Raw genomic sequence first — 26,049 nt, forward strand, 5'->3', positions numbered from 1 at the left:
TGTTTGTTGATATGAGACCTCCATCATGAGGAATGAGATCTGACAGTGTTTGTTGATATGAGACCTCCATCATGAGGGATTGAATGAGATCTGACAGTGTTTGTTGATATGAGACCTCCATCATGAGGAATGAGATCTGACAGTGTTTGTTGATATGAGACCTTCATCATGAGGGATTGAATGAGATCTGACAGTGTTTGTTGATATGAGACCTCCATCACGAGGGATTGAATGAGATCTGACAGCGTTTGTTGATATGAGACCTCCATCATGAGGGATTGAATGAGATCTGACAGTGTTTGTTGATATGAGACCTCCATCATGAGGGATTGAATGAGATCTGACAGCGTTTGTTGATATGAGACCTCCATCATGAGGGATTGAATGAGATCTGACAGCGTTTGTTGATATGAGACCTCCATCATGAGGGATTGAATGAGATCTGACAGTGTTTGTTGATATGAGACCTCCATCATGAGGAATGAGATCGGACAGTGTTTGTTGATATGAGTCCTCCATCATGAGGGATTGAATGAGATCTGACAGCGTTTGTTGATATGAGACTTCCATCATGAGGGATTGAATGAGATCTGACAGTGTTTGTTGATATGAGACCTTCATCATGAGGGATTGAATGAGATCTGACAGCGTTTGTTGATATGAGACCTCCATCATGAGGGATTGAATGAGATCTGACAGCGTTTGTTGATATGAGACCTCCTTCATGAGGAATGAGATCGGACAGCGTTTGTTGATATGAGACCTCCATCATGAGGAATGAGATCGGACAGTGTTTGTTGATATGAGACCTCCATCATGAGGGGATTGAATGAGATCTGACAGCGTTTGTTGATATGAGACCTCCATCATGAGGGATTGAATGAGATCTGACAGTGTTTGTTGATATGAGACCTCCATCATGAGGGATTGAATGAGATCTGACAGTGTTTGTTGATATGAGACCTCCATCATGAGGGATGAATGAGATCTGACAGTGTTTGTTGATATGAGACCTCCATCATGAGGAATGAGATCTGACAGTGTTTGTTGATATGAGACCTCCATCATGAGGATTGAATGAGATCTGACAGTGTTTGTTGATATGAGACCTCCATCATGAGGGAATGAGATCTGACAGTGTTTGTTGATATGAGACCTCCATCATGAGGGATTGAATGAGATCTGACAGTGTTTGTTGATATGAGACCTCCATCATGATGGATTGAATGAGATCTGACAGCGTTTGTTGATATGAGACCTCCATCATGAGGGATTGAATGAGATCTGACAGTGTTTGTTGATATGAGACCTCCATCATGAGGGATTGAATGAGATCTGACAGCGTTTGTTGATATGAGACCTCCATCATGAGGGATTGAATGAGATCTGACAGCGTTTGTTGATATGAGACCTCCATCATGAGGGGATTGAATGAGATCTGACAGTGTTTGTTGATATGAGACCTCCATCATGAGGAATGAGATCTGACAGTGTTTGTTGATACGAGACCTCCATCATGAGGGATTGAATGATATCTGACAGCGTTTGTTGATATGAGACCTCCATCATGAGGAATGAGATCTGACAGCGTTGGTTGATATGAGACCTCCATCATGAGGGATTGAATGAGATCTGACAGTGTTTGTTGATATGAGACCTCCATCATGAGGAATGAGATCTGACAGCGTTTGTTGATATGAGACCTCCATCATGAGGAATGAGATCTGACAGCGTTTGTTGATATGAGACCTCCATCATGAGGGATTGAATGAGATCTGACAGTGTTTGTTGATATGAGACCTTCATCATGAGGGATTGAATGAGATCTGACAGTGTTTGTTGATTTGAGACCTCCATCATGAGGAATGAGATCTGACAGTGTTTGTTGATATGAGACCTCCATCATGAGGGATTGAATGAGATCTGACAGCGTTTGTTGATAGAGACCTCCATCATGAGGGATTGAATGAGATCTGACAGCGTTTGTTGATATGAGACCTCCTTCATGAGGGAATGAGATCTGACAGTGTTTGTTGATATGAGACCTCCATCATGAGGAATGAGATCTGACAGTGTTTGTTGATATGAGACCTCCATCATGAGGGATTGAATGAGATCTGACAGCGTTTGTTGATATGAGACCTCCATCATGAGGGATTGAATGAGATCTGACAGTGTTTGTTGATTTGAGACCTCCATCATGAGGAATGAGATCTGACAGTGTTTGTTGATATGAGACCTTCATCATGAGGGATTGAATGAGATCTGACAGTGTTTGTTGATATGAGACCTCCATCATGAGGGATTGAATGAGATCTGACAGCGTTTGTTGATATGAGACCTCCATCATGAGGGATTGAATGAGATCTGACAGTGTTTGTTGATATGAGACCTCCATCATGAGGGATTGAATGAGATCTGACAGCGTTTGTTGATATGAGACCTCCATCGTGAGGGATTGAATGAGATCTGACAGCGTTTGTTGATATGAGACCTCCATCATGAGGCATTGAATGAGATCTGACAGTGTTTGTTGATATGAGACCTCCATCATGAGGAATGAGATCTGACAGCGTTTGTTGATATGAGACCTCCATCATGAGGGATTGAATGAGATCTGACAGCGTTTGTTGATATGAGACCTCCATCATGAGGTTGAATGAGATCTGACAGTGTTTGTTGATATGAGACCTCCATCATGAGGGATTGAATGAGATCTGACAGCGTTTGTTGATATGAGACCTCCATCATGAGGGATTGAATGAGATCTGACAGCGTTTGTTGATATGAGACCTCCTTCATGAGGAATGAGATCTGACAGTGTTTGTTGATATGAGACCTCCATCATGAGGAATGAGATCGGACAGTGTTTGTTGATATGAGACCTCCATCATGAGGGATTGAATGAGATCTGACAGCGTTTGTTGATATGAGACCTCCATCATGAGGGATTGAATGAGATCTGACAGTGTTTGTTGATATGAGACCTCCATCATGAGGAATGAGATCTGACAGTGTTTGTTGATATGAGACCTCCATCATGAGGGATTGAATGAGATCTGACAGTGTTTGTTGATATGAGACCTCCATCATGAGGAATGAGATCTGACAGCGTTTGTTGATATGAGACCTCCTTCATGAGGAATGAGATCTGACAGTGTTTGTTGATATGAGACCTCCATCATGAGGGATTGAATGAGATCTGACAGTGTTTGTTGATATGAGACCTCCATCATGAGGAATGAGATCTGACAGCGTTTGTTGATATGAGACCTCCATCATGAGGGATTGAATGAGATCTGACAGCGTTTGTTGATATGAGACCTCCATCATGATGGATTGAATGAGATCTGACAGCGTTTGTTGATATGAGACCTCCATCATGAGGGGATTGAATGAGATCTGACAGCGTTTGTTGATATGAGACCTTCATCATGAGGGATTGAATGAGATCTGACAGCGTTTGTTGATATGAGACCTCCATCATGAGGGATTGAATGAGATCTGACAGCGTTTGTTGATATGAGACCTCCATCATGAGGGATTGAATGAGATCTGACAGCGTTTGTTGATATGAGACCTCCATCATGAGGAATGAGATCTGACAGTGTTTGTTGATACGAGACCTCCATCATGAGGGATTGAATGAGATCTGACAGCGTTTGTTGATATGAGACCTCCATCATGAGGAATGATATCTGACAGTGTTTGTTGATATCAGACCTCCATCATGAGGGATTGAATGAGATCTGACAGCGTTTGTTGATATGAGACCTCCATCATGAGGAATGAGATCTGACAGTGTTTGTTGATATGAGACCTCCTTCATGAGGAATGAGATCTGACAGTGTTTGTTGATATGAGACCTCCATCATGAGGGATTGAATGAGATCTGACAGCGTTTGTTGATATGAGACCTCCATCATGAGGGATTGAATGAGATCTGACAGCGTTTGTTGATATGAGACCTCCATCATGAGGTGAATGAGATCTGACAGTGTTTGTTGATATGAGACCTCCATCATGAGGGATTGAATGAGATCTGACAGCGTTTGTTGATATGAGACCTCCATCATGAGGGATTGAATGAGATCTGACAGCGTTTGTTGATATGAGACCTCCTTCATGAGGAATGAGATCTGACAGCGTTTGTTGATATGAGACCTCCATCATGAGGAATGAGATCTGACAGTGTTTGTTGATATGAGACCTCCATCATGAGGGATGAATGAGATCTGACAGCGTTTGTTGATATGAGACCTCCATCATGAGGAATGAGATCTGACAGCGTTTGTTGATATGAGACCTCCATCATGAGGGTTGAATGAGATCTGACAGTGTTTGTTGATATGAGACCTCCATCATGATGGATTGAATGAGATCTGACAGCGTTTGTTGATATGAGACCTCCATCATGAGGATTGAATGAGATCTGACAGCGTTTGTTGATATGAGACCTCCATCATGAGGGATGAATGAGATCTGACAGTGTTTGTTGATATGAGACCTCCATCATGAGGGATTGAATGAGATCTGACAGCGTTTGTTGATATGAGACCTCCATCATGAGGGATTGAATGAGATCTGACAGCGTTTGTTGATATGAGACCTCCATCATGAGGAATGAGATCTGACAGTGTTTGTTGATACGAGACCTCCATCATGAGGGATTGAATGAGATCTGACAGTGTTTGTTGATTTGAGACCTCCATCATGAGGAATGAGATCTGACAGTGTTTGTTGATATGAGACCTCCATCATGAGGGATTGAATGAGATCTGACAGTGTTTGTTGATATGAGACCTCCATCATGAGGGATTGAATGAGATCTGACAGCGTTTGTTGATATGAGACCTCCATCATGAGGGATTGAATGAGATCTGACAGTGTTTGTTGATATGAGACCTCCATCATGAGGGGATTGAATGAGATCTGACAGCGTTTGTTGATATGAGACCTCCATCATGAGGAATGAGATCTGACAGCGTTTGTTGATATGAGACCTCCTTCATGAGGAATGAGATCTGACAGTGTTTGTTGATATGAGACCTCCATCATGAGGGATGAATGAGATCTGACAGCGTTTGTTGATATGAGACCTCCATCATGAGGGATTGAATGAGATCTGACAGCGTTTGTTGATATGAGACCTCCATCATGAGGGATTGAATGAGATCTGACAGCGTTTGTTGATATGAGACCTCCATCATGAGGGATTGAATGAGATCTGACAGCATTTGTTGATATGAGACCTCCATCATGAGGAATGAGATCTGACAGCGTTTGTTGATATGAGACCTCCATCATGAGGAATGAGATCTGACAGTGTTTGTTGATATGAGACCTCCTTCATGAGGAATGAGATCTGACAGCGTTTGTTGATATGAGACCTCCATCATGAGGATTGAATGAGATCTGACAGTGTTTGTTGATATGAGACCTCCATCATGAGGGATTGAATGAGATCTGACAGCGTTTGTTGATATGAGACCTCCATCATGAGGAATGAGATCTGACAGCGTTTGTTGATATGAGACCTCCATCATGAGGAATGAGATCTGACAGCGTTTGTTGATATGAGACCTCCATCATGAGGGATTGAATGAGATCTGACAGCGTTTGTTGATATGAGACCTCCATCATGAGGGATTGAATGAGATCTGACAGCGTTTGTTGATATGAGACCTCCATCATGAGGAATGAGATCTGACAGTGTTTGTTGATATGAGACCTCCATCATGAGGGATTGAATGAGATCTGACAGCGTTTGTTGATATGAGACCTCCATCATGAGGGATTGAATGAGATCTGACAGCGTTTGTTGATATGAGACCTCCTTCATGAGGAATGAGATCTGACAGTGTTTGTTGATATGAGACCTCCATCATGAGGAATGAATGAGATCTGACAGTGTTTGTTGATATGAGACCTCCATCATGAGGGATTGAATGAGATCTGACAGCGTTTGTTGATATGAGACCTCCATCATGAGGAATGAGATCTGACAGTGTTTGTTGATATGAGACCTCCATCATGAGGGATTGAATGAGATCTGACAGTGTTTGTTGATATGAGACCTCCATCATGAGGATTGAATGAGATCTGACAGCGTTTGTTGATATGAGACCTCCATCATGAGGGATTGAATGAGATCTGACAGTGTTTGTTGATATGAGACCTCCATCATGAGGGATTGAATGAGATCTGACAGCGTTTGTTGATATGAGACCTCCATCATGAGGGATTGAATGAGATCTGACAGCGTTTGTTGATATGAGACCTCCATCATGAGGGATTGAATGAGATCTGACAGTGTTTGTTGATATGAGACCTCCATCATGAGGAATGAGATCTGACAGTGTTTGTTGATACGAGACCTCCATCATGAGGGATTGAATGAGATCTGACAGCGTTTGTTGATATGAGACCTCCATCATGAGGAATGAGATCTGACAGTGTTTGTTGATATGAGACCTCCATCATGAGGGATTGAATGAGATCTGACAGCGTTTGTTGATATGAGACCTCCATCATGAGGGATTGAATGAGATCTGACAGCGTTTGTTGATATGAGACCTCCATCATGAGGGATTGAATGAGATCTGACAGTGTTTGTTGATATGAGACCTTCATCATGAGGGATTGAATGAGATCTGACAGCGTTTGTTGATATGAGACCTCCATCATGAGGAATGAGATCTGACAGTGTTTGTTGATATGAGACCTCCATCATGAGGAATGAGATCTGACAGTGTTTGTTGATATGAGACCTCCATCATGAGGAATGAGATCTGACAGTGTTTGTTGATATGAGACCTCCATCATGAGGGATTGAATGAGATCTGACAGTGTTTGTTGATATGAGACCTCCATCATGAGGGATTGAATGAGATCTGACAGCGTTTGTTGATATGAGACCTCCATCATGGGATTGAATGAGATCTGACAGCGTTTGTTGATATGAGACCTCCTTCATGAGGGAGAATGAGATCTGACAGCGTTTGTTGATATGAGACCTCCATCATGAGGGATGAATGAGATCTGACAGTGTTTGTTGATATGAGACCTCCATCATGAGGAATGAGATCTGACAGCGTTTGTTGATATGAGACCTCCATCATGAGGGATTGAATGAGATCTGACAGTGTTTGTTGATATGAGACCTCCATCATGAGGGATTGAATGAGATCTGACAGCGTTTGTTGATATGAGACCTCCATCATGAGGAATGAGATCTGACAGCGTTTGTTGATATGAGACCTCCATCATGAGGGATTAATGAGATCTGACAGTGTTTGTTGATATGAGACCTCCATCATGAGGGATTGAATGAGATCTGACAGCGTTTGTTGATATGAGACCTCCATCATGAGGGATTGAATGAGATCTGACAGCGTTTGTTGATATGAGACCTCCATCATGAGGAATGAGATCTGACAGCGTTTGTTGATATGAGACCTCCATCATGAGGGATTGAATGAGATCTGACAGCGTTTGTTGATTTGAGACCTCCATCATGAGGAATGAGATCTGACAGTGTTTGTTGATATGAGACCTCCATCATGAGGGATTGAATGAGATCTGACAGCGTTTGTTGATATGAGACCTCCATCATGAGGGATTGAATGAGATCTGACAGCGTTTGTTGATATGAGACCTCCATCATGAGGGATTGAATGAGATCTGACAGTGTTTGTTGATATGAGACCTCCATCATGAGGGATTGAATGAGATCTGACAGCGTTTGTTGATATGAGACCTCCATCATGAGGGATTGAATGAGATCTGACAGCGTTTGTTGATATGAGACCTCCATCATGAGGGATTGAATGAGATCTGACAGCGTTTGTTGATATGAGACCTCCATCATGAGGGAGAATGAGATCTGACAGCGTTTGTTGATATGAGACCTCCATCATGAGGGATTGAATGAGATCTGACAGCGTTTGTTGATATGAGACCTCCATCATGAGGGTTGAATGAGATCTGACAGTGTTTGTTGATATGAGACCTCCATCATGAGGGATTGAATGAGATCTGACAGTGTTTGTTGATATGAGACCTCCATCATGAGGGATTGAATGAGATCTGACAGCGTTTGTTGATATGAGACCTCCATCATGAGGTGAATGAGATCTGACAGTGTTTGTTGATATGAGACCTCCATCATGAGGAATGAGATCTGACAGCGTTTGTTGATATGAGACCTCCATCATGAGGGTTGAATGAGATCTGACAGCGTTTGTTGATATGAGACCTCCATCATGAGGGATTGAATGAGATCTGACAGCGTTTGTTGATATGAGACCTCCATCATGGGGAATGAGATCTGACAGCGTTTGTTGATATGAGACCTCCATCATGAGGGATTGAATGAGATCTGACAGCGTTTGTTGATATGAGACCTCCATCATGAGGAATGAGATCTGACAGTGTTTGTTGATATGAGACCTCCATCATGAGGAATGAGATCTGACAGCGTTTGTTGATATGAGACCTCCATCATGAGGGATTGAATGAGATCTGACAGCGTTTGTTGATATGAGACCTCCATCATGAGGGATTGAATGAGATCTGACAGCGTTTGTTGATATGAGACCTCCATCATGAGGAATGAGATCTGACAGCGTTTGTTGATATGAGACCTCCATCATGAGGATTGAATGAGATCTGACAGCGTTTGTTGATATGAGACCTCCATCATGAGGAATGAGATCTGACAGCGTTTGTTGATATGAGACCTCCATCATGAGGAATGAGATCTGACAGCGTTTGTTGATATGAGACCTCCATCATGAGGGAATGAGATCTGACAGTGTTTGTTGATATGAGACCTCCATCATGAGGGATTGAATGAGATCTGACAGTGTTTGTTGATATGAGACCTCCATCATGAGGATTAATGAGATCTGACAGTGTTTGTTGATATGAGACCTCCATCATGAGGGATTGAATGAGATCTGACAGCGTTTGTTGATATGAGACCTCCATCATGAGGGATTGAATGAGATCTGACAGCGTTTGTTGATATGAGACCTCCATCATGAGGGATTGAATGAGATCTGACAGCGTTTGTTGATATGAGACCTCCATCATGAGGGATTGAATGAGATCTGACAGCGTTTGTTGATATGAGACCTTCATCATGAGGGATTGAATGAGATCTGACAGCGTTTGTTGATATGAGACCTCCATCATGAGGGATTGAATGAGATCTGACAGCGTTTGTTGATATGAGACCTCCATCATGAGGAATGAGATCTGACAGCGTTTGTTGATATGAGACCTCCATCATGAGGGATTGAATGAGATCTGACAGCGTTTGTTGATATGAGACCTCCATCATGAGGAATGAGATCTGACAGTGTTTGTTGATATGAGACCTCCATCATGAGGATGAATGAGATCTGACAGCGTTTGTTGATATGAGACCTCCATCATGAGGTTGAATGAGATCTGACAGCGTTTGTTGATATGAGACCTCCATCATGAGGGATTGAATGAGATCTGACAGTGTTTGTTGATATGAGACCTCCATCATGAGGAATGAGATCTGACAGCGTTTGTTGATATGAGACCTCCATCATGAGGGATTGAATGAGATCTGACAGTGTTTGTTGATATGAGACCTCCATCATGAGGGATGAATGAGATCTGACAGTGTTTGTTGATATGAGACCTCCATCATGAGGGATTGAATGAGATCTGACAGCGTTTGTTGATATGAGACCTCCATCATGAGGGATTGAATGAGATCTGACAGCGTTTGTTGATATGAGACCTCCATCATGAGGATGAATGAGATCTGACAGCGTTTGTTGATATGAGACCTCCATCATGAGGGATTGAATGAGATCTGACAGCGTTTGTTGATATGAGACCTCCATCATGAGGAATGAGATCTGACAGCGTTTGTTGATATGAGACCTCCATCATGAGGAATGAGATCTGACAGCGTTTGTTGATATGAGACCTCCATCATGAGGGAATGAGATCTGACAGCGTTTGTTGATATGAGACCTCCATCATGAGGAATGAGATCTGACAGCGTTTGTTGATATGAGACCTCCATCATGAGGAATGAGATCTGACAGCGTTTGTTGATATGAGACCTCCATCATGAGGGATTGAATGAGATCTGACAGCGTTTGTTGATATGAGACCTCCATCATGAGGGATTGAATGAGATCTGACAGCGTTTGTTGATATGAGACCTCCATCATGAGGGAATGAGATCTGACAGCGTTTGTTGATATGAGACCTCCATCATGAGGGAATGAGATCTGACAGTGTTTGTTGATATGAGACCTCCATCATGAGGGATTGAATGAGATCTGACAGCGTTTGTTGATATGAGACCTCCATCATGAGGGATTGAATGAGATCTGACAGCGTTTGTTGATATGAGACCTCCATCATGAGGAATGAGATCTGACAGCGTTTGTTGATATGAGACCTCCATCATGAGGGATTGAATGAGATCTGACAGCGTTTGTTGATATGAGACCTCCATCATGAGGAATGAGATCTGACAGTGTTTGTTGATATGAGACCTCCATCATGAGGGATTGAATGAGATCTGACAGTGTTTGTTGATATGAGACCTCCATCATGAGGAGAATGAGATCTGACAGCGTTTGTTGATATGAGACCTCCATCATGAGGGATTGAATGAGATCTGACAGTGTTTGTTGATATGAGACCTCCATCATGAGGGATTAATGAGATCTGACAGCGTTTGTTGATATGAGACCTCCATCATGAGGGTTGAATGAGATCTGACAGCGTTTGTTGATATGAGACCTCCATCATGAGGGATTGAATGAGATCTGACAGTGTTTGTTGATATGAGACCTCCATCATGAGGAATGAGATCTGACAGCGTTTGTTGATATGAGACCTCCATCATGAGGGATTGAATGAGATCTGACAGCGTTTGTTGATATGAGACCTCCATCATGAGGGATTGAATGAGATCTGACAGTGTTTGTTGATATGAGACCTCCATCATGAGGGATTGAATGAGATCTGACAGCGTTTGTTGATATGAGACCTCCATCATGAGGGATTGAATGAGATCTGACAGCGTTTGTTGATATGAGACCTCCATCATGAGGGAATGAGATCTGACAGCGTTTGTTGATTTGAGACCTCCATCATGAGGAATGAGATCTGACAGCGTTTGTTGATATGGAGACCTCCATCATGAGGGATTGAATGAGATCTGACAGCGTTTGTTGATTTGAGACCTCCATCATGAGGAATGAGATCTGACAGTGTTTGTTGATATGAGACCTCCATCATGAGGAATGAGATCTGACAGTGTTTGTTGATATGAGTCCTCCATCATGAGGGATTGAATGAGATCTGACAGTGTTTGTTGATTTGAGACCTCCATCATGAGGAATGAGATCTGACAGTGTTTGTTGATATGAGACCTCCATCATGAGGAATGAGATCTGACAGTGTTTGTTGATATGAGACCTCCATCATGAGGGATTGAATGAGATCGGACAGTGTTTGTTGATATGAGACCTCCATCATGAGGGATTGAATGAGATCGCACAGTGTTTGTTGATATGAGACCTCCATCATGAGGAATGAGATCTGACAGCGTTTGTTGATATGAGACCTCCATCATGAGTGATTGAATGAGATCTGACAGCGTTTGTTGATATGAGACCTTCATCATGAGGGATTGAATGAGATCTGACAGTGTTTGTTGATATGAGACCTCCATCATGAGGGATTGAATGAGATCTGACAGTGTTCGTTGATATGAGACCTTCATCATGAGGGATTGAATGAGATCTGACAGCGTTTGTTGATATGAGACCTTCATCATGAGGGATTGAATGAGATCTGACAGCGTTTGTTGATATGAGACCTCCATCATGAGGGATTGAATGAGATCTGACAACATTTGTTGATATGAGACCTCCATCATGAGGAATGAGATCTGACAGTGTTTGTTGATATGAGTCCTCCATCATGAGGAATGAGATCTGACAGTGTTTGTTGATATGAGACCTCCATCATGAGGCATTGAATGAGATCTGACAGTGTTTGTTGATATGAGACCTCCATCATGGGGAATGAGATCTGACAGCGTTTGTTGATATGAGACCTCCATCATGAGGAATGAGATCTGACAGCGTTTGTTGATATGAGACCTCCTTCATGAGGAATGAGATCTGACAGTGTTTGTTGATGTGAGACCTCCATCATGAGGGATTGAATGAGATCTGACAGTGTTTGTTGATATGAGACCTCCATCATGAGGAATGAGATCTGACAGCGTTGGTTGATATGAGACCTCCATCATGAGGGATTGAATGAGATCTGACAGTGTTTGTTGATATGAGACCTCCATCATGAGGGATTGAATGAGATCTGACAGCGTTTGTTGATATGAGACCTCCATCATGAGGAATGAGATCTGACAGCGTTTGTTGATATGAGTCCTCCATCATGAGGGATTGAATGAGATCTGACAGTGTTTGTTGATATGAGTGCTCCATCATGAGGAATGAGATCTGACAGTGTTTGTTGATTTGAGACCTCCATCATGAGGAATGAGATCTGACAGTGTTTGTTGATATGAGACCTCCATCATGAGGGATTGAATGAGATCTGACAGTGTTTGTTGATATGAGACCTCCATCATGAGGGATTGAATGAGATCGCACAGTGTTTGTTGATATGAGACCTCCATCATGAGGAATGAGATCTGACAGCGTTTGTTGATATGAGACCTCCATCATGAGGGATTGAATGAGATCTGACAGCGTTTGTTGATATGAGACCTTCATCATGAGGGATTGAATGAGATCTGACAGTGTTTGTTGATATGAGACCTCCATCATGAGGGATTGAATGAGATCTGACAGTGTTTGTTGATATGAGACCTTCATCATGAGGGATTGAATGAGATCTGACAGCGTTTTTTGATATGAGACCTTCATCATGAGGGATTGAATGAGATCTGACAGCGTTTGTTGATATGAGACCTCCATCATGAGGGATTGAATGAGATCTGACAACATTTGTTGATATGAGACCTCCATCATGGGGAATGATATCTGACAGTGTTTGTTGATATGAGACCTTCATCATGAGGGATTGAATGAGATCTGACAGCGTTTGTTGATATGAGACCTCCATCATGAGGCATTGAATGAGATCTGACAGTGTTTGTTGATATGAGACCTCCATCATGGGGAATGATATCTGACAGTGTTTGTTGATATCAGACCTCCATCATGAGGGATTGAATGAGATCTGACAGCGTTTGTTGATATGAGACCTCCATCATGAGGAATGAGATCGGACAGTGTTTGTTGATATGAGACCTCCATCATGAGGAATGAGATCTGACAGCGTTTGTTGATATGAGACCTCCTTCATGAGGAATGAGATCTGACAGTGTTTGTTGATATGAGACCTCCATCATGAGGGATTGAATGAGATCTGACAGTGTTTGTTGATATGAGACCTCCATCATGAGGAATGAGATCTGACAGTGTTTGTTGATACGAGACCTCCATCATGAGGGATTGAATGATATCTGACAGTGTTTGTTGATATGAGACCTCCATCATGAGGAATGAGATCTGACAGCGTTGGTTGATATGAGACCTCCATCATGAGGGATTGAATGAGATCTGACAGTGTTTGTTGATATGAGACCTCCATCATGAGGGTTAATGAGATCTGACAGCGTTTGTTGATTTGAGACCTCCATCATGAGGAATGAGATCTGACAGCGTTTGTTGATATGAGTCCTCCATCATGAGGGATTGAATGAGATCTGACAGTGTTTGTTGATTTGAGACCTCCATCATGAGGAATGAGATCTGACAGCGTTTGTTGATATGAGACCTCCATCATGAGGGATGAATGAGATCTGACAGTGTTTGTTGATATGAGACCTCCATCATGAGGGATTGAATGAGATCTGACAGTGTTTGTTGATTTGAGACCTCCATCATGAGGAATGAGATCTGACAGTGTTTGTTGATATGAGACCTCCATCATGAGTAATGAGATCTGACAGTGTTTGTTGATATGAGACCTCCATCATGAGGGATTGAATGAGATCTGACAGCGTTTGTTGATATGAGACCTCCATCATGAGGGATTGAATGAGATCTCACAGTGTTTGTTGATATGAGACCTCCATCATGAGGGATTGAATGAGATCTGACAGTGTTTGTTGATATGAGACCTTCATCATGAGGGATTGAATGAGATCTGACAGCGTTTGTTGATATGAGACCTTCATCATGAGGGATTGAATGAGATTTGACAGCGTTTGTTGATATGAGACCTCCATCATGAGGAATGAGATCTGACAGTGTTTGTTGATATGAGTCCTCCATCATGAGGAATGAGATCTGACAGTGTTTGTTGATATGAGTCCTCCATCATGAGGACTGAGATCTGACAGTGTTTGTTGATATGAGTCCTCCATCATGAGGGATTGAATGAGATCTGATGACGTTTGTTGATATGAGACCTCCATCATGAGGAATGAGATCTGACAGTGTTTGTTCAATGAAGTAGAATAATGCTCACATTTCACTGATCCTGCTGCTGGATAGAGGTTTGTAGATAGAGGACCTGGCATTGTAATTAGTTGGTGTGGAGCAGCAAATGTGTTTTTATGGTGCAGAATGGTTTGCTTCAGTGTATTGGAAGAATACGAGAAGTTGATCATCGCAGTGACCGGTGACTGGCTGGTGTGGGAGCACAGTGGGGTGACTCAGTCGCAATTTATGACGTTGTTTAGATGGCACACCATCTGTGGGCCATCACAGGGATCAAACGTTAACTTGCTACCAAGCTCCTGTGTGTATCAGACAGACATGTTTTTTCTCTTAGCGATGATTCTGAATTGAAGACACATGTAACCACGTTAACTCTTAACCTCTTGGTTACCGTTATTTACTCTGTGTTTTTCTGTATCATGTATTTCATGTACATTGGAATTGGTTGAGTGTCAGTTCTTTTGTGACTAATAAATTCTATTAGTTGAATTGATTGAATGCGTTCCTCATTTTACAGAGTCATTTTTTGATTGACTATGTCTATAATGTAGTAGGTCTATTGATAGTTGTTACTTACACTATTCACATAGCACATGCTTGGGTACCACCTTGACATCTCTGATCTACTTGCCTCAATAAATGAATGCTAGAACATTGGTGTCCAGGATTAGCTATTTGTATCTAGCCTCTTAATAACTGCATAACGCTGCAAGATAGACACATGTTCATTATAGTCATACTGAGTTGGTGATGCAATTGTTCACCATCTTGCTATATCCTCCAGAGACGCACAGGGCCTGTTGCATTTATTCACATAATAATGGAGTCAGATTGATAATTGTAGTTTATTATTATTCAACATAGTTTCCACCGACATAATGGTGTTCCCTAATGAATACACCCATGCTCTAACCTGTCCTGAACCACTGACACCTTTAAACAGGTCACTTTTCAGTGAACGGTGGTACGCTTGAGAGGATGTACTGTTGCACTGTTAACAATCTAATGGCCAACACTTAACATGTTTGTGAAAATACGTAGATCATTAGCAGAAATATTAGCATTTCTGATAAACAACGAAAACACCCCCGAAACGGAATAAACCTGTTAATGAGAGGTGTTGCAACTTGTGGCTAAAGCTGGAACTAGGCCATCACACCCTTACCTAAGAAGCCAGTTTAACAACAGTGGTGGTGAGCGACTTACAGGAGCATTTAGGGTTATGTGCCTTGCTCAAGATATTTCTTCGTAGACTCTGGTGATAACCAGACTCTGGCATCTGTGCTCTTATATAATAGAAGGCGTTGGCGTTTGATAGGATTAGCGATAGCATTGTTAGGTTAGCAGGAAACGTTCTGTTTGAGTGGGGAGAAATGGTCCCCACTCAAACAGAACGCTAGCGTCCCCCCCGTGGTACACTCCATCAACAGCAGGTGCATTTCAAGAGCGGCAAATTTGAATCCAAATAAATGTCAAAATTCAAATTTTTCAAACATACAACTATTTTACACCCTTTGAAAGATAAACATCTCCTTAATCTAACCACGTTTTACGATTTCAAAAAGGTTTTACGGCGAAAGCATACATTTAGAGTATGTTAGGACAGTACATTTACAAGAGTTGTGTGTAATGTTTTGTCAATTCAAAGACAGGGTCACCAAAACCATAAAACCAGCTAAAATGATGCACTAACCTTTTACAATCTCCATCAGATGACACTCCTAGGACATTATGTTAGACAATGCATGCATTTTTAGTTCTATCAAGTTCATATTCATATCCAAAAACAGCGTTTTACTATGGCATTGATGTTGAGGAAATCGTTTCCCTCCAATAACCGGCAGTCAAGTCAACACCACAAATTAAATAATTAAAATTAGAAAACATTGGTAAAATATTATATTGTCATTTAAAGAATTATAGATTTACATCTCTTGAACGCAATCAATTTGCCAGATTTAAAAATAACCTTACTGGGAAATCACACTTTGCAATAATCTGAGCACTGCGCCCAGAAAAATACGCGTTGCGATACAGACTAGACGTCATGTTGGGGAGATCTAAAATCGAAAATACTATGTAAATAATCCATTACCTTTGATTCTCTTCATCAGATGTCACTTCCAGGTATCACAGGTCCATAACGAATGTAGTTTTGTTCAAAAAAGCTCATCATTTATGTCCAAAAATCTCCGTCTTGTTAGCACATGATCTAAGCCAGCCGGACTTCTCGTCATGAACGAGGGGAAAAAATATATTTACGTTCGTTCAAACATGTCAAACGTTGTATAGCATAAATCATTAGGGCCTTTTTTAACCAGAACATGAATAATATTCAAGGTGGACGAATGCATACTCTTTTATAACGTATTGGAACGAGGGTACCCAACATGAACTCGCGCCAGGTGTCTAATGGGCCATCATCGTTCCATGGCTCTTGTTCGGTCAGATCTCCCTCCAGAAGACTCAAAACACTTTGTAAAGGCTGGTGACATCTAGTGGAAGCAATAGGAAGTGCCAAAATATTCCTCAGCCCCTGTGTTTTTCAATGGGATAGCTTTAAAGGTAATACAACACATCAGGTATCCACTTCCTGTCAGAAAATGTCTCAGGGTTTTGCCTGCCAAATGAGTTCTGTTATACTCACAGACACCATTCAAACAGTTTTAGAAACTTTAGAGTGTTTTCTATCCATATATAATAAGTATATGCATATTCTAGTTACTGGGTAGGATTAGTAACCAGATTAAATCGGGTACATTTTTTTTATCCAGCCGTGCAAATACTGCCCCCTAGCCCTAACAGGTTAAACAGACATTTCAATTGTATTTTCCATCTTCATTCCACTAGTAGACAAGTGTGGTGTGGTGTCTCGTGTCCTAACAAAGGTTAAAACACAATGAAAACATTTGGCATTTGTGTAGGCCTATATTCATAGTAAATTGTTGTGAACATTATTGATGTGTAGGCCTATATTCATAGTAAATTGTTGTGAACATTATTGATGTGTAGGCCTATATTCATAGTAAATTGTTGTGAACATTATTGATGTGTAGGCCTATATTCATAGTAAATTGCTGTGAACATCATTGATGTGTAGGCCTATATTCATAGTAAATTGTTGTGAACATCATTGATGTGTAGGCCTATATTCAAAGTAAATTGTTGTGAACATCATTGATGTGTAGGCCTATATTCAAAGTAAATTGTTGTGAACATCATTGATGTGTAGGCCTATATTCATAGTAAATTGTTGTGAACATCATTGATGTGTAGGTCTATATTCATAGTCAATTGTTGTGAACATCATTGATGTGTAGGCCTATATTCATAGTCAATTGTTGTGAACATCATTGATGTGTAGGCCTATATTCATAGTAAATTGTTGTGAACATCATTGATGTGTAGTCCTATATTCATAGTAAATTGTTGTGAACATCATTGATGTGTAGGCCTATATTCATAATAAAATGTTGTGAACATCCTTGCCTCTTAATATTTGGGATAGTTGACTGGTGTTGGTTGTGTGGTGACTGTGTTTTGTCCTCCTCTGTCCCCAGATGACCTGAACAGGACCCATCAGCACTGTGTTCTGGCTGGAGACTCAGCCCGCTTCAGCTCTACACACAGAGTGGCGGAGGTGAGGGGGGCCTGGGGTACACTGGGGGCTTGGAGACCCTGGCCTGATTCTAATAATGATTGGTTTATTTTATAGGATACCATATATTCCATTACCTTTCTTTAACAGATTCTACCTTCTATTCTAGAATTCCAAGAGGCCCTTATGCTCCCAGAATACATGCATTATCTCCCAACCTTTTTTGACGGTCTGTCCTCACAGTGTTCAACCGGGACCCTGGACTACATCCAGTCTCGCTGCCGGGAGGCCCTGTCTAATCTGAGCACAGACCCAGAAACAGGGACCCACAGCCTGCTCTCCCTGCTGCCAGCTACCCTGCAAGGCTACGAGGAGATACACAACGAGGTGGGTGTGTGTGACTGTGTGTGACTAACTTTTGGGGTTCTGCGATAGGCCTAACTTGGTGTCCTACCTACACGCTTAGAAAAAAGGTGCTATCTAGAACCTAAAAGGGTTTTTTCAGCTGTCCTCATAGAAGAGCCCTTTGAAGAACCCTTTTTAGTTCCAGGTAGAACCCTTTTAGTTCCGGGTAGAACACCTTTTGACTTCCTTTACACAGAGGATTCTACATGGACCCCGAAATAGTTATACCTGGAACCAAAAAGGGTTATCCTATGGAGACAGCCGAAGAACCCTTTTGGAACCCTCATTCAAGGAAAGGGTAGTTGTGTATAATCTTTCCCTTTCTACTTTCAGTCACATCTTGTTAACCAGGGTTAAGGCCCTTCCATAGGAAAATAAAGAGGTTGTCAACATTTAAGTTGACATCATTCATAGCTACCGTGGGTATTTATGTTATGGGAGAAATATTTCATAAGTCCAGGCTGCTCTTGTTTGTCTAAGAATCAAGATCATGGCCCCTTTCACACAGAACAATCAGTGAATCTGGCTCCGGGGCCCTGAGACCCTATGGGGGCCGTTCACGCTTTACAGTGGCAGCTTGCTCAATACAGCCTTCTGCAGCCCAGCCTGCCCCTGACTGCCAGGGGCTAATGGTTAAAATAGCACTTCACCTCTCCCCTCCGCTCCCCTCTGTATGTGTTATCCTCACTACTCCCAGGTAACCACAGCAGCGGGCCGAGTCAGGAACCACACGGGGACGCCATGACAGATGAGCTTGGCGTGAGGTTGTTTAAAGGTTGTAGCCAGTATTAATTATTCAGACAATATGAGCGAGAGAGAGCGAGAGAGAGAGAGAGAGACAGAGAGGGGTATAGAAAGAGAGAGAGGGAGAGGCCTAGCCAACACCTGGTCTCCATCGCAGAGAGAGCGAACACCTGCTCACAGCGCAGCACCACAGGATTACCCAGTGTAGGCCTGGCTGGGGGGCGCACACCGTTTATTTAGGAAAACAGGAGGCTATTTATAAAAGGCTGGGAGAGGAGGGGAGAGAGCTCTCTCTCGGGGGCCTGGCCCCGCTCTACTCTACCTGGCGTCCCCAGGACCATGATGATGGATTGGGCCATTTGTTCTGAGTTGCCCATGAGGGCAGAACACCCACTTAAATGATGTATTGTTGGCAGAGTTATTTATTATGACGGCTAGTTTTGGCGGTTAGCGGGCGCATATTGCATGGGTCGTGTTTGACATGGACGACCATAGAGCGAACAAGCAGAGGCTCGTCAGACAGGCTGACCTGACCAACACCTTATGGGCATTTCCTTAAAAAGTAATAAACAGTAGATCGACCGGCCGGCCGGCTGGCTGCCTGGCTGCCTGGCTGATGCTGATGTACTGTGTGTCGTGTATGCTTAGAGGGGGTTTGACAGTCGTTTGGGTAGGGATAGAGGGGGGAAGGGGGGTGTTTAGGGTTGTGATGGTTATGAAGCTGAACGTCAGCCATCTGAGGAACGTGTGTTCAGGGAGAGGGGGAGAATGTTAGTAGACAGAGGAGGGAGTTGAAGCAAGGGTTGATGGGTAGAGAACAGGAGAACAGCACCTGGCATAGCAGAGAGAGAGAGACCATTTTCTAGCTGATTCTAGGCCCTCCTGGCCTCTCTACTCTAATCTTCCTGTCTGTGTTGTGTTGGAACGGTGGAACGAACAGGGGGCTAGCATCGCATCACATCCCATCGCCACGCGGTCCTGTCTGTGTGTGTGTGTTTGGCTTTGAAATGCTAATCCCAGACACAAACGTCTTGTCTCATTTAAAGCCATCGTGTCACTTCCCAGGTGGGTGTGTGACAGTGTGCCCTCTGGGACCCCCCTAATGAAGCCTGTCCCTGCTCAGTAAATATTGGAGGGAGGGACACACTAAGTAAGTCCCACATGTCTGGTTCTGCTAGTGATGGGGGAAGGTAAAGTACAAGGGTAATCAGCCAGGTAGTCCCTCTGACCTTCCTCTGTCCTGTACAGTATGTTTTCCAGGCCAGGCCTCTCTCTCCCTAGTGAGTAACAGTGTTTGTCAAGGAGCTAAAAGCCCACACCACTTCTTCCTTGTGGAGTCAGAGAGTTTGTGACTTAGCTGTAGGGAACCGTTTTTTCTTATCCTATTTTCAGTTGAGAAAGAATGTAATTGAAATCTGTAATTTGGAGCATATTATTGTTTATAGGCCTATAGGTGAGCAAGGACAGGTTGTGTCTGTGAGTACAGTTTGTATCGCCTCAAGGTATGTTTGTGTGTGTGTGTGTGTGTGTGTGTGTGTGTGTGTGTGTGTGTTCCTTGTCTGTAAGTGTGTCCACGGTAGCCAAGGTGTGATGAGTGTGAAGTGTGTCCTGTACCTCTGGAGACAGGGAACAGTGCTCAGTGCTCCTGGTTGATGTGATGTGGTAGCAGGTCCAGGAAAGTAAACAGAAAGAGGCAGGTTGATATCGATTCGTCTCTCATCAGCTCCTACCTCGGGGGCCGCACGGCATGGAACAGCCGGAAATTGATTGGTCAAGTCTGCTGGGGGACCACCGAGAGGTGTGGAAAAACCCTGCTTCATTAAATACTGAAAGGGACTACTTGGCTTTGACTCCTGGGTCGCCATGGTGAGTGGGAGGCTGAGCGGAGTGCTAATGTGCAGTTAGCACGTCCGTCACCTGGAGAGATGACAGGAGACACCACAGGGGAGGGGCCCCTCTCAGTCTCCCTGCTCCCAGAACGGGCTAGGCAGAGGAGAAAATCTCGCCTAACGATGGCGATGACTCTCTCCATCTCTCTCTCCCGCTCTCTCTTTCGATCTCTACCTGGGCAGGTGGCATTTAGTCAGTGTTCCCCTCTCAGTAGCTCACAGCTCAGGCTCCAAATGCCAGGCGTCCCACAGATGCCGCAGTCGCCTGGCTTTGAGGCTGCCATCGCCATGCTCGGCGGGGGCTAGGAGTCCATGTCGGCTCAAAGCGGAGCCACAGGCTGTGTTCCCTCAGTAAAGGACAGACGGACAATCAGAGAGAGAGGGGGAGCGGAGGGTGGAGGTAGAGAAAGGACAGTCTATGTTTGTCCCCTCTCTTGCTTTGTTGTGTGTGTGTGAGCTGTACTGTTCAAGGGGGGGAGTGGAGTAGTGGAGGGTTGAAGAGCCATAAAGCCTGACATTTGTTTGAAGGGTATGTTGTATGGAGTGGTTGTGAAGGTGCTGAACCGTGCTATGGCCCATCTACCCCCCCGTACGTGACCCAGCCCCTGCATGTCAAAACACTGTGATCAGCCCCGTTTGGATCCAAAATGGCAGACAGTTTCTCTGTATCCTGTGCCACTGCATAGCCTAGAAGGCCAGCCACTGAACAAAGGGTGAAGTGGAAATGGCTTTGTATTCTTGTCATCTTCTTCCTCTGTATTGTGCTTATGTGTTATAGAGCTAATGTTACACTGTACCATACATCCTAATGCCTCCTACAAGAACAATACACAGACTAGTAGTTGGAGATGAACAGTAGGTCTTGTAGTCGCTTTCACATTTGATATGCAACTCTTTTGTACTCCTCACCTTGTGTTCTACAGTTGTCTATGTCAAATGAAATGGTGCATGTATTGTTGGGAGGATGATACTGGAACAGTGCTTTGTAGGATGTTTTGGGGGAGGGCAACTCAGAGCGCCTTGCATTTGCATCACCGGCATTTGGGGCAATCTCTGACACACACACTTTCTCAGACAAACACACACACACGCACACACACATCCATACACCTGGCTACGTGACGTGTCCTTGGGAGGATTAAATCAGCACTTCAAAAGAACTGAAACACTCCCAGTGGAGGAGAGGTGAGCCGCTCTGCAGAGTAAACTGTCATTCCCCTGCGGAGCGAGGGAGTAGGGGAGGAGGAGGAGGAGGAGGAGAGGTGAGCTGCTCTGCAGAGTAAACTGTCATTTCCCTGCAGAGCGAGGGAGTAGAGGAGGAGGAGGAGGAGAGGTGAGCCGCTCTGCAGAGTAAACTGTCATTCCCCTGCAGAGCGAGGGAGTAGGGGAGGAGGAGGAGGAGGAGGAGAGGTGAGCCGCTCTGCAGAGTAAACTGTCATTCCCCTGCAGAGCGAGGGAGTAGGGGAGGAGGAGGAGGAGAGGTGAGCCGCTCTGCAGAGTAAACTGTCATTCCCCTGCAGAGCGAGGGAGTAGGGGAGGAGGAGGAGGAGGAGGAGGAGAGGTGAGCCGCTCTGCAGAGTAAACTGTCATTCCCCTGCGGAGCGAGGGAGTAGGGGAGGAGGAGGAGGAGAGGTGAGCTGCTCTGCAGAGTAAACTGTCATTCCCCTGCGGAGCGAGTGAGTAGAGGAGGAGGAGGAGGAGGAGGAGGAGAGGTGAGCCGCTCTGCAGAGTAAACTGTCATTCCCCTGCGGAGCGAGGGAGTAGGAGGAGGAGGAGGAGGAGAGGTGAGCCGCTCTGCAGAGTAAACTGTCATTCCCCTGCAGAGCGAGGGAGTAGAGGAGGAGGAGTAGGAGGAGGAGGACGAGAGGTGAGCCGCTCTGCAGAGTAAACTGTCATTCCCCTGCAGAGCGAGGGAGTAGGGGAGGAGGAGGAGGAGGAGGAGGAGGAGAGGAGAGAGTGAGCCGCTCTGCAGAGTAAACTGTCATTCCCCTGCGGAGCGAGGGAGTAGGGGAGGAGGAGGAGGAGAGGTGAGCTGCTCTGCAGAGTAAACTGTCATTCCCCTGCAGAGCGAGGGAGTAGGGGAGGAGGAGGAGGAGGAGGAGGAGAGGTGAGCCGCTCTGCAGAGTAAACTGTCATTCCCCTGCGGAGCGAGTGAGTAGAGGAGGAGGAGGAGGAGGAGGAGAGGTGAGCCGCTCTGCAGAGTAAACTGTCATTCCCCTGCGGAGCGAGGGAGTAGGGGAGGAGGAGGAGGAGAGGTGAGCTGCTCTGCAGAGTAAACTGTCATTCCCCTGCGGAGCGAGGGAGTAGGGGAGGAGGAGGAGAAGTGAGGAGCGGTGAGCTGCTCTGCAGAGTAAACTGTCATTCCCCTGCGGAGCGAGGGAGTAGAGGAGGAGGAGGAGGAGTGAGGAGAGGTGAGCTGCTCTGCAGAGTAAACTGTCATTCCCCTGCAGAGCGAGGGAGTAGGGGAGGAGGGGAGGAGGAGGAGGAGGAGGAGAGGTGAGCTGCTCTGCAGAGTAAACTGTCATTCCCCTGCGGAGCGAGGGAGTAGGGGAGGAGGAGGAGGAGGAGGAGAGGTGAGCCGCTCTGCAGAGTAAACTGTCATTCCCCTGCAGAGCGAGGGAGTAGGGGAGGAGGATGAGGAGGAGGAGAGGTGAGCTGCTCTGCAGAGTAAACTGTCATTCCCCTGCGGAGCGAGGGAGTAGGGGAGGAGGAGGAGGAGGAGGAGGAGAGGTGAGCTGCTCTGCAGAGTAAACTGTCATTCCCCTGCGGAGCGAGGGAGTAGGGGAGGAGGAGGAGGCGGAGGAGGAGAGGTGAGCTGCTCTGCAGAGTAAACTGTCATTCCCCTGCGGAGCGAGGGAGTAGGGGTTGAGGAGGAGTGAGGAGAGGGTTGAGCAATGTGGGGTATAGGCGTCTAGGGTCGGGTTGGTTTGGGAAATGGGGGTCGAGGGGTGTACTGTGAGAGGGGTGTATTGTCTACTCTCATAGGGATGACCATCTGTGTAAACAGACATTCTAGGAAGTCTAGACTCCAGTACACTTCATTCTCTATATATATCTGATTAGGGGAAATCCCCAACAGACAGATTTAACCTTTTGTTATCTCCTGTCTCTCACTCCTGCTCTAAAGCACAGTAGAGGCCTTGGCGTTGATAGATGGATATACTTCCATGTCTTTGTATCTCCATGTCTTTGTACCTGCATGTCTTTGTACCTCCATGTCTTTGTACCTCCATGTCTTTGTACCTCCATGTCTTTGTACCTCCATGTCTTTGTACCTCCATGTCTTTGTACCTCCATGTCTTTGTACCTCCATGTCTTTGTACCTCCATGTCTTTGTACCTGCATGTCTTTGTACCTCCATGTCTTTGTACCTCCATGTCTTTGTACCTCCATGTCTTTGTACCTCCATGTCTTTGTACCTCCATGTCTTTGTACCTCCATGTCTTTGTACCTGCATGTCTTTGTACCTCCATGTCTTTGTACCTCCATGTCTTTGTACCTCCATGTCTTTGTACCTCCATGTCTTTGTACCTCCATGTCTTTGCAAGTTTGAGCTTTCCAATATTTCCATCTGGACTTCATACGGCTTGACTGATCTACCACTGCCTGTCTAGGATCTGAAGTATTCCTATAATCCTATATGGTTCCTCTTCCTGACTGTACTGTGTTGTGTTGTGTTGTGTTGCAGGTAGAGTTTGAGTGGCTGAGGCAGTACTGGTTCCAGGGCCAGCGTTATACCCGGTTCTGCAGCTGGTGGGCCAGACCCATGGAGCAGCTGGAGAATGACTGGAGAGAGATGGAGCACATGGTAAGACTGCACACTGGGACCTAGTAATAACACATACTAGTGTGTAGTATTAAGGTTGACTGTCTACGATTGCCATTTAAGAGCCATACAAAGTCTAATCACAAAGAACTTTACTGTAACACTTCAGTTCATTCACACGCTTCTGCAGTCAGTGATTGTTAGTGTACACAGTCTCCTGTTCCAACGTGATCAGCATTCTCACAGTGGACCGCCTCCATCAGGATCTGATGCTGATTGGCTGTATACATCTGTGTAACCTCAAATATGCCTGTGCTTGAGTTCATTGCACAAACTACACCGATAATAATCAGAGAGTGCAGGTGTGATTGTGAAATGTCTTTGTGTCACACCCCGGGTATGATATATTCAGAATGTTTGGTTCAACATGGTCTTACTCAGCTCTTCACCAAATCACAAGGGACTAGTAATTGTTCTGACACATCTTTCCATTTTCTCAGTCATTTCAGTCTCATAAATGAGAGAGGATGGGTTGTTCACATTGAAGTCTACTTAGTCACATCTGTTTACTGTACGTGTGTGTGCGCATGTGTGTGTGTGTGTGTTAGTCCAATCTCAGCTCTGCTGTTTTATCAAAGTGTGTGTTGTAACTCTGCAGAGTGGAGCAGTAGGGGGCACTCTTGTATCACTGAAACAGCCAAGACCAGAGCGGTGCTCCCTCTCTCTCTCCTTCCCTCCCTCCCTCCCTCCCTCCATCTCTCTCTCTCTCTCTCTCTCTCTCTCTCTCTCTCTCTCTCTCTCTCTCTCTCTCTCTCTCTCTCTCTCTCTCTGTGCTCTCTGTCTTTGTCAGTGTGGAGCGCTGAGCAGTAATCACATCTAATACTCAGGCGGGGATAAAGAGAGGAGCCTGGAGAAGCACGGTGCTGCTCTGCACTGAAACACAGGGAGGCAGTCAGACAGGCAGTCAGACAGGCAGACAGGCAGGCAGACAGGCAGGCAGGCAGACAGGCTGGCTCACTCCCGTCCACACAGCCAGGAGGGGGAGATGGGTCTAAACTCATCTAGAGCTCAGATGAAGTGTGTGATTTGAACCTGTAC

General features: G+C 44.5%; 1 protein-coding gene across 5 annotated transcripts in view; it reads left to right on the forward strand.

Annotated features, from left to right (window-relative positions):
- LOC106587595 (FTO alpha-ketoglutarate dependent dioxygenase) overlaps positions 1-26,049 on the forward strand; it is a 193,888-nt gene that overhangs the window by 45,857 nt on the left and 121,982 nt on the right. For 4 of the 5 annotated variants that reach the window (XR_006762132.1, XR_006762133.1, XM_014176154.2 and 1 more), the window contains exons 5-7: positions 18,110-18,189; positions 18,391-18,534; positions 24,874-24,993. Coding sequence is in view for 3 of the 5 variants with exons in the window: in XM_014176154.2 (XP_014031629.2) it covers positions 18,110-18,189; positions 18,391-18,534; positions 24,874-24,993 (344 nt within the window). In the remaining 2 variants the exon portion in view is untranslated. Of the gene's footprint in view, positions 1-18,109; positions 18,190-18,390; positions 18,539-24,873; positions 24,994-26,049 lie in introns of all 5 variants that reach the window. The other variant, XM_045708004.1, reaches the window with a different exon arrangement.

Source organism: Salmo salar, chromosome ssa26 (assembly GCF_905237065.1).
Source record: "Salmo salar chromosome ssa26, Ssal_v3.1, whole genome shotgun sequence".
NCBI lineage: Eukaryota > Metazoa > Chordata > Actinopteri > Salmoniformes > Salmonidae > Salmo > Salmo salar.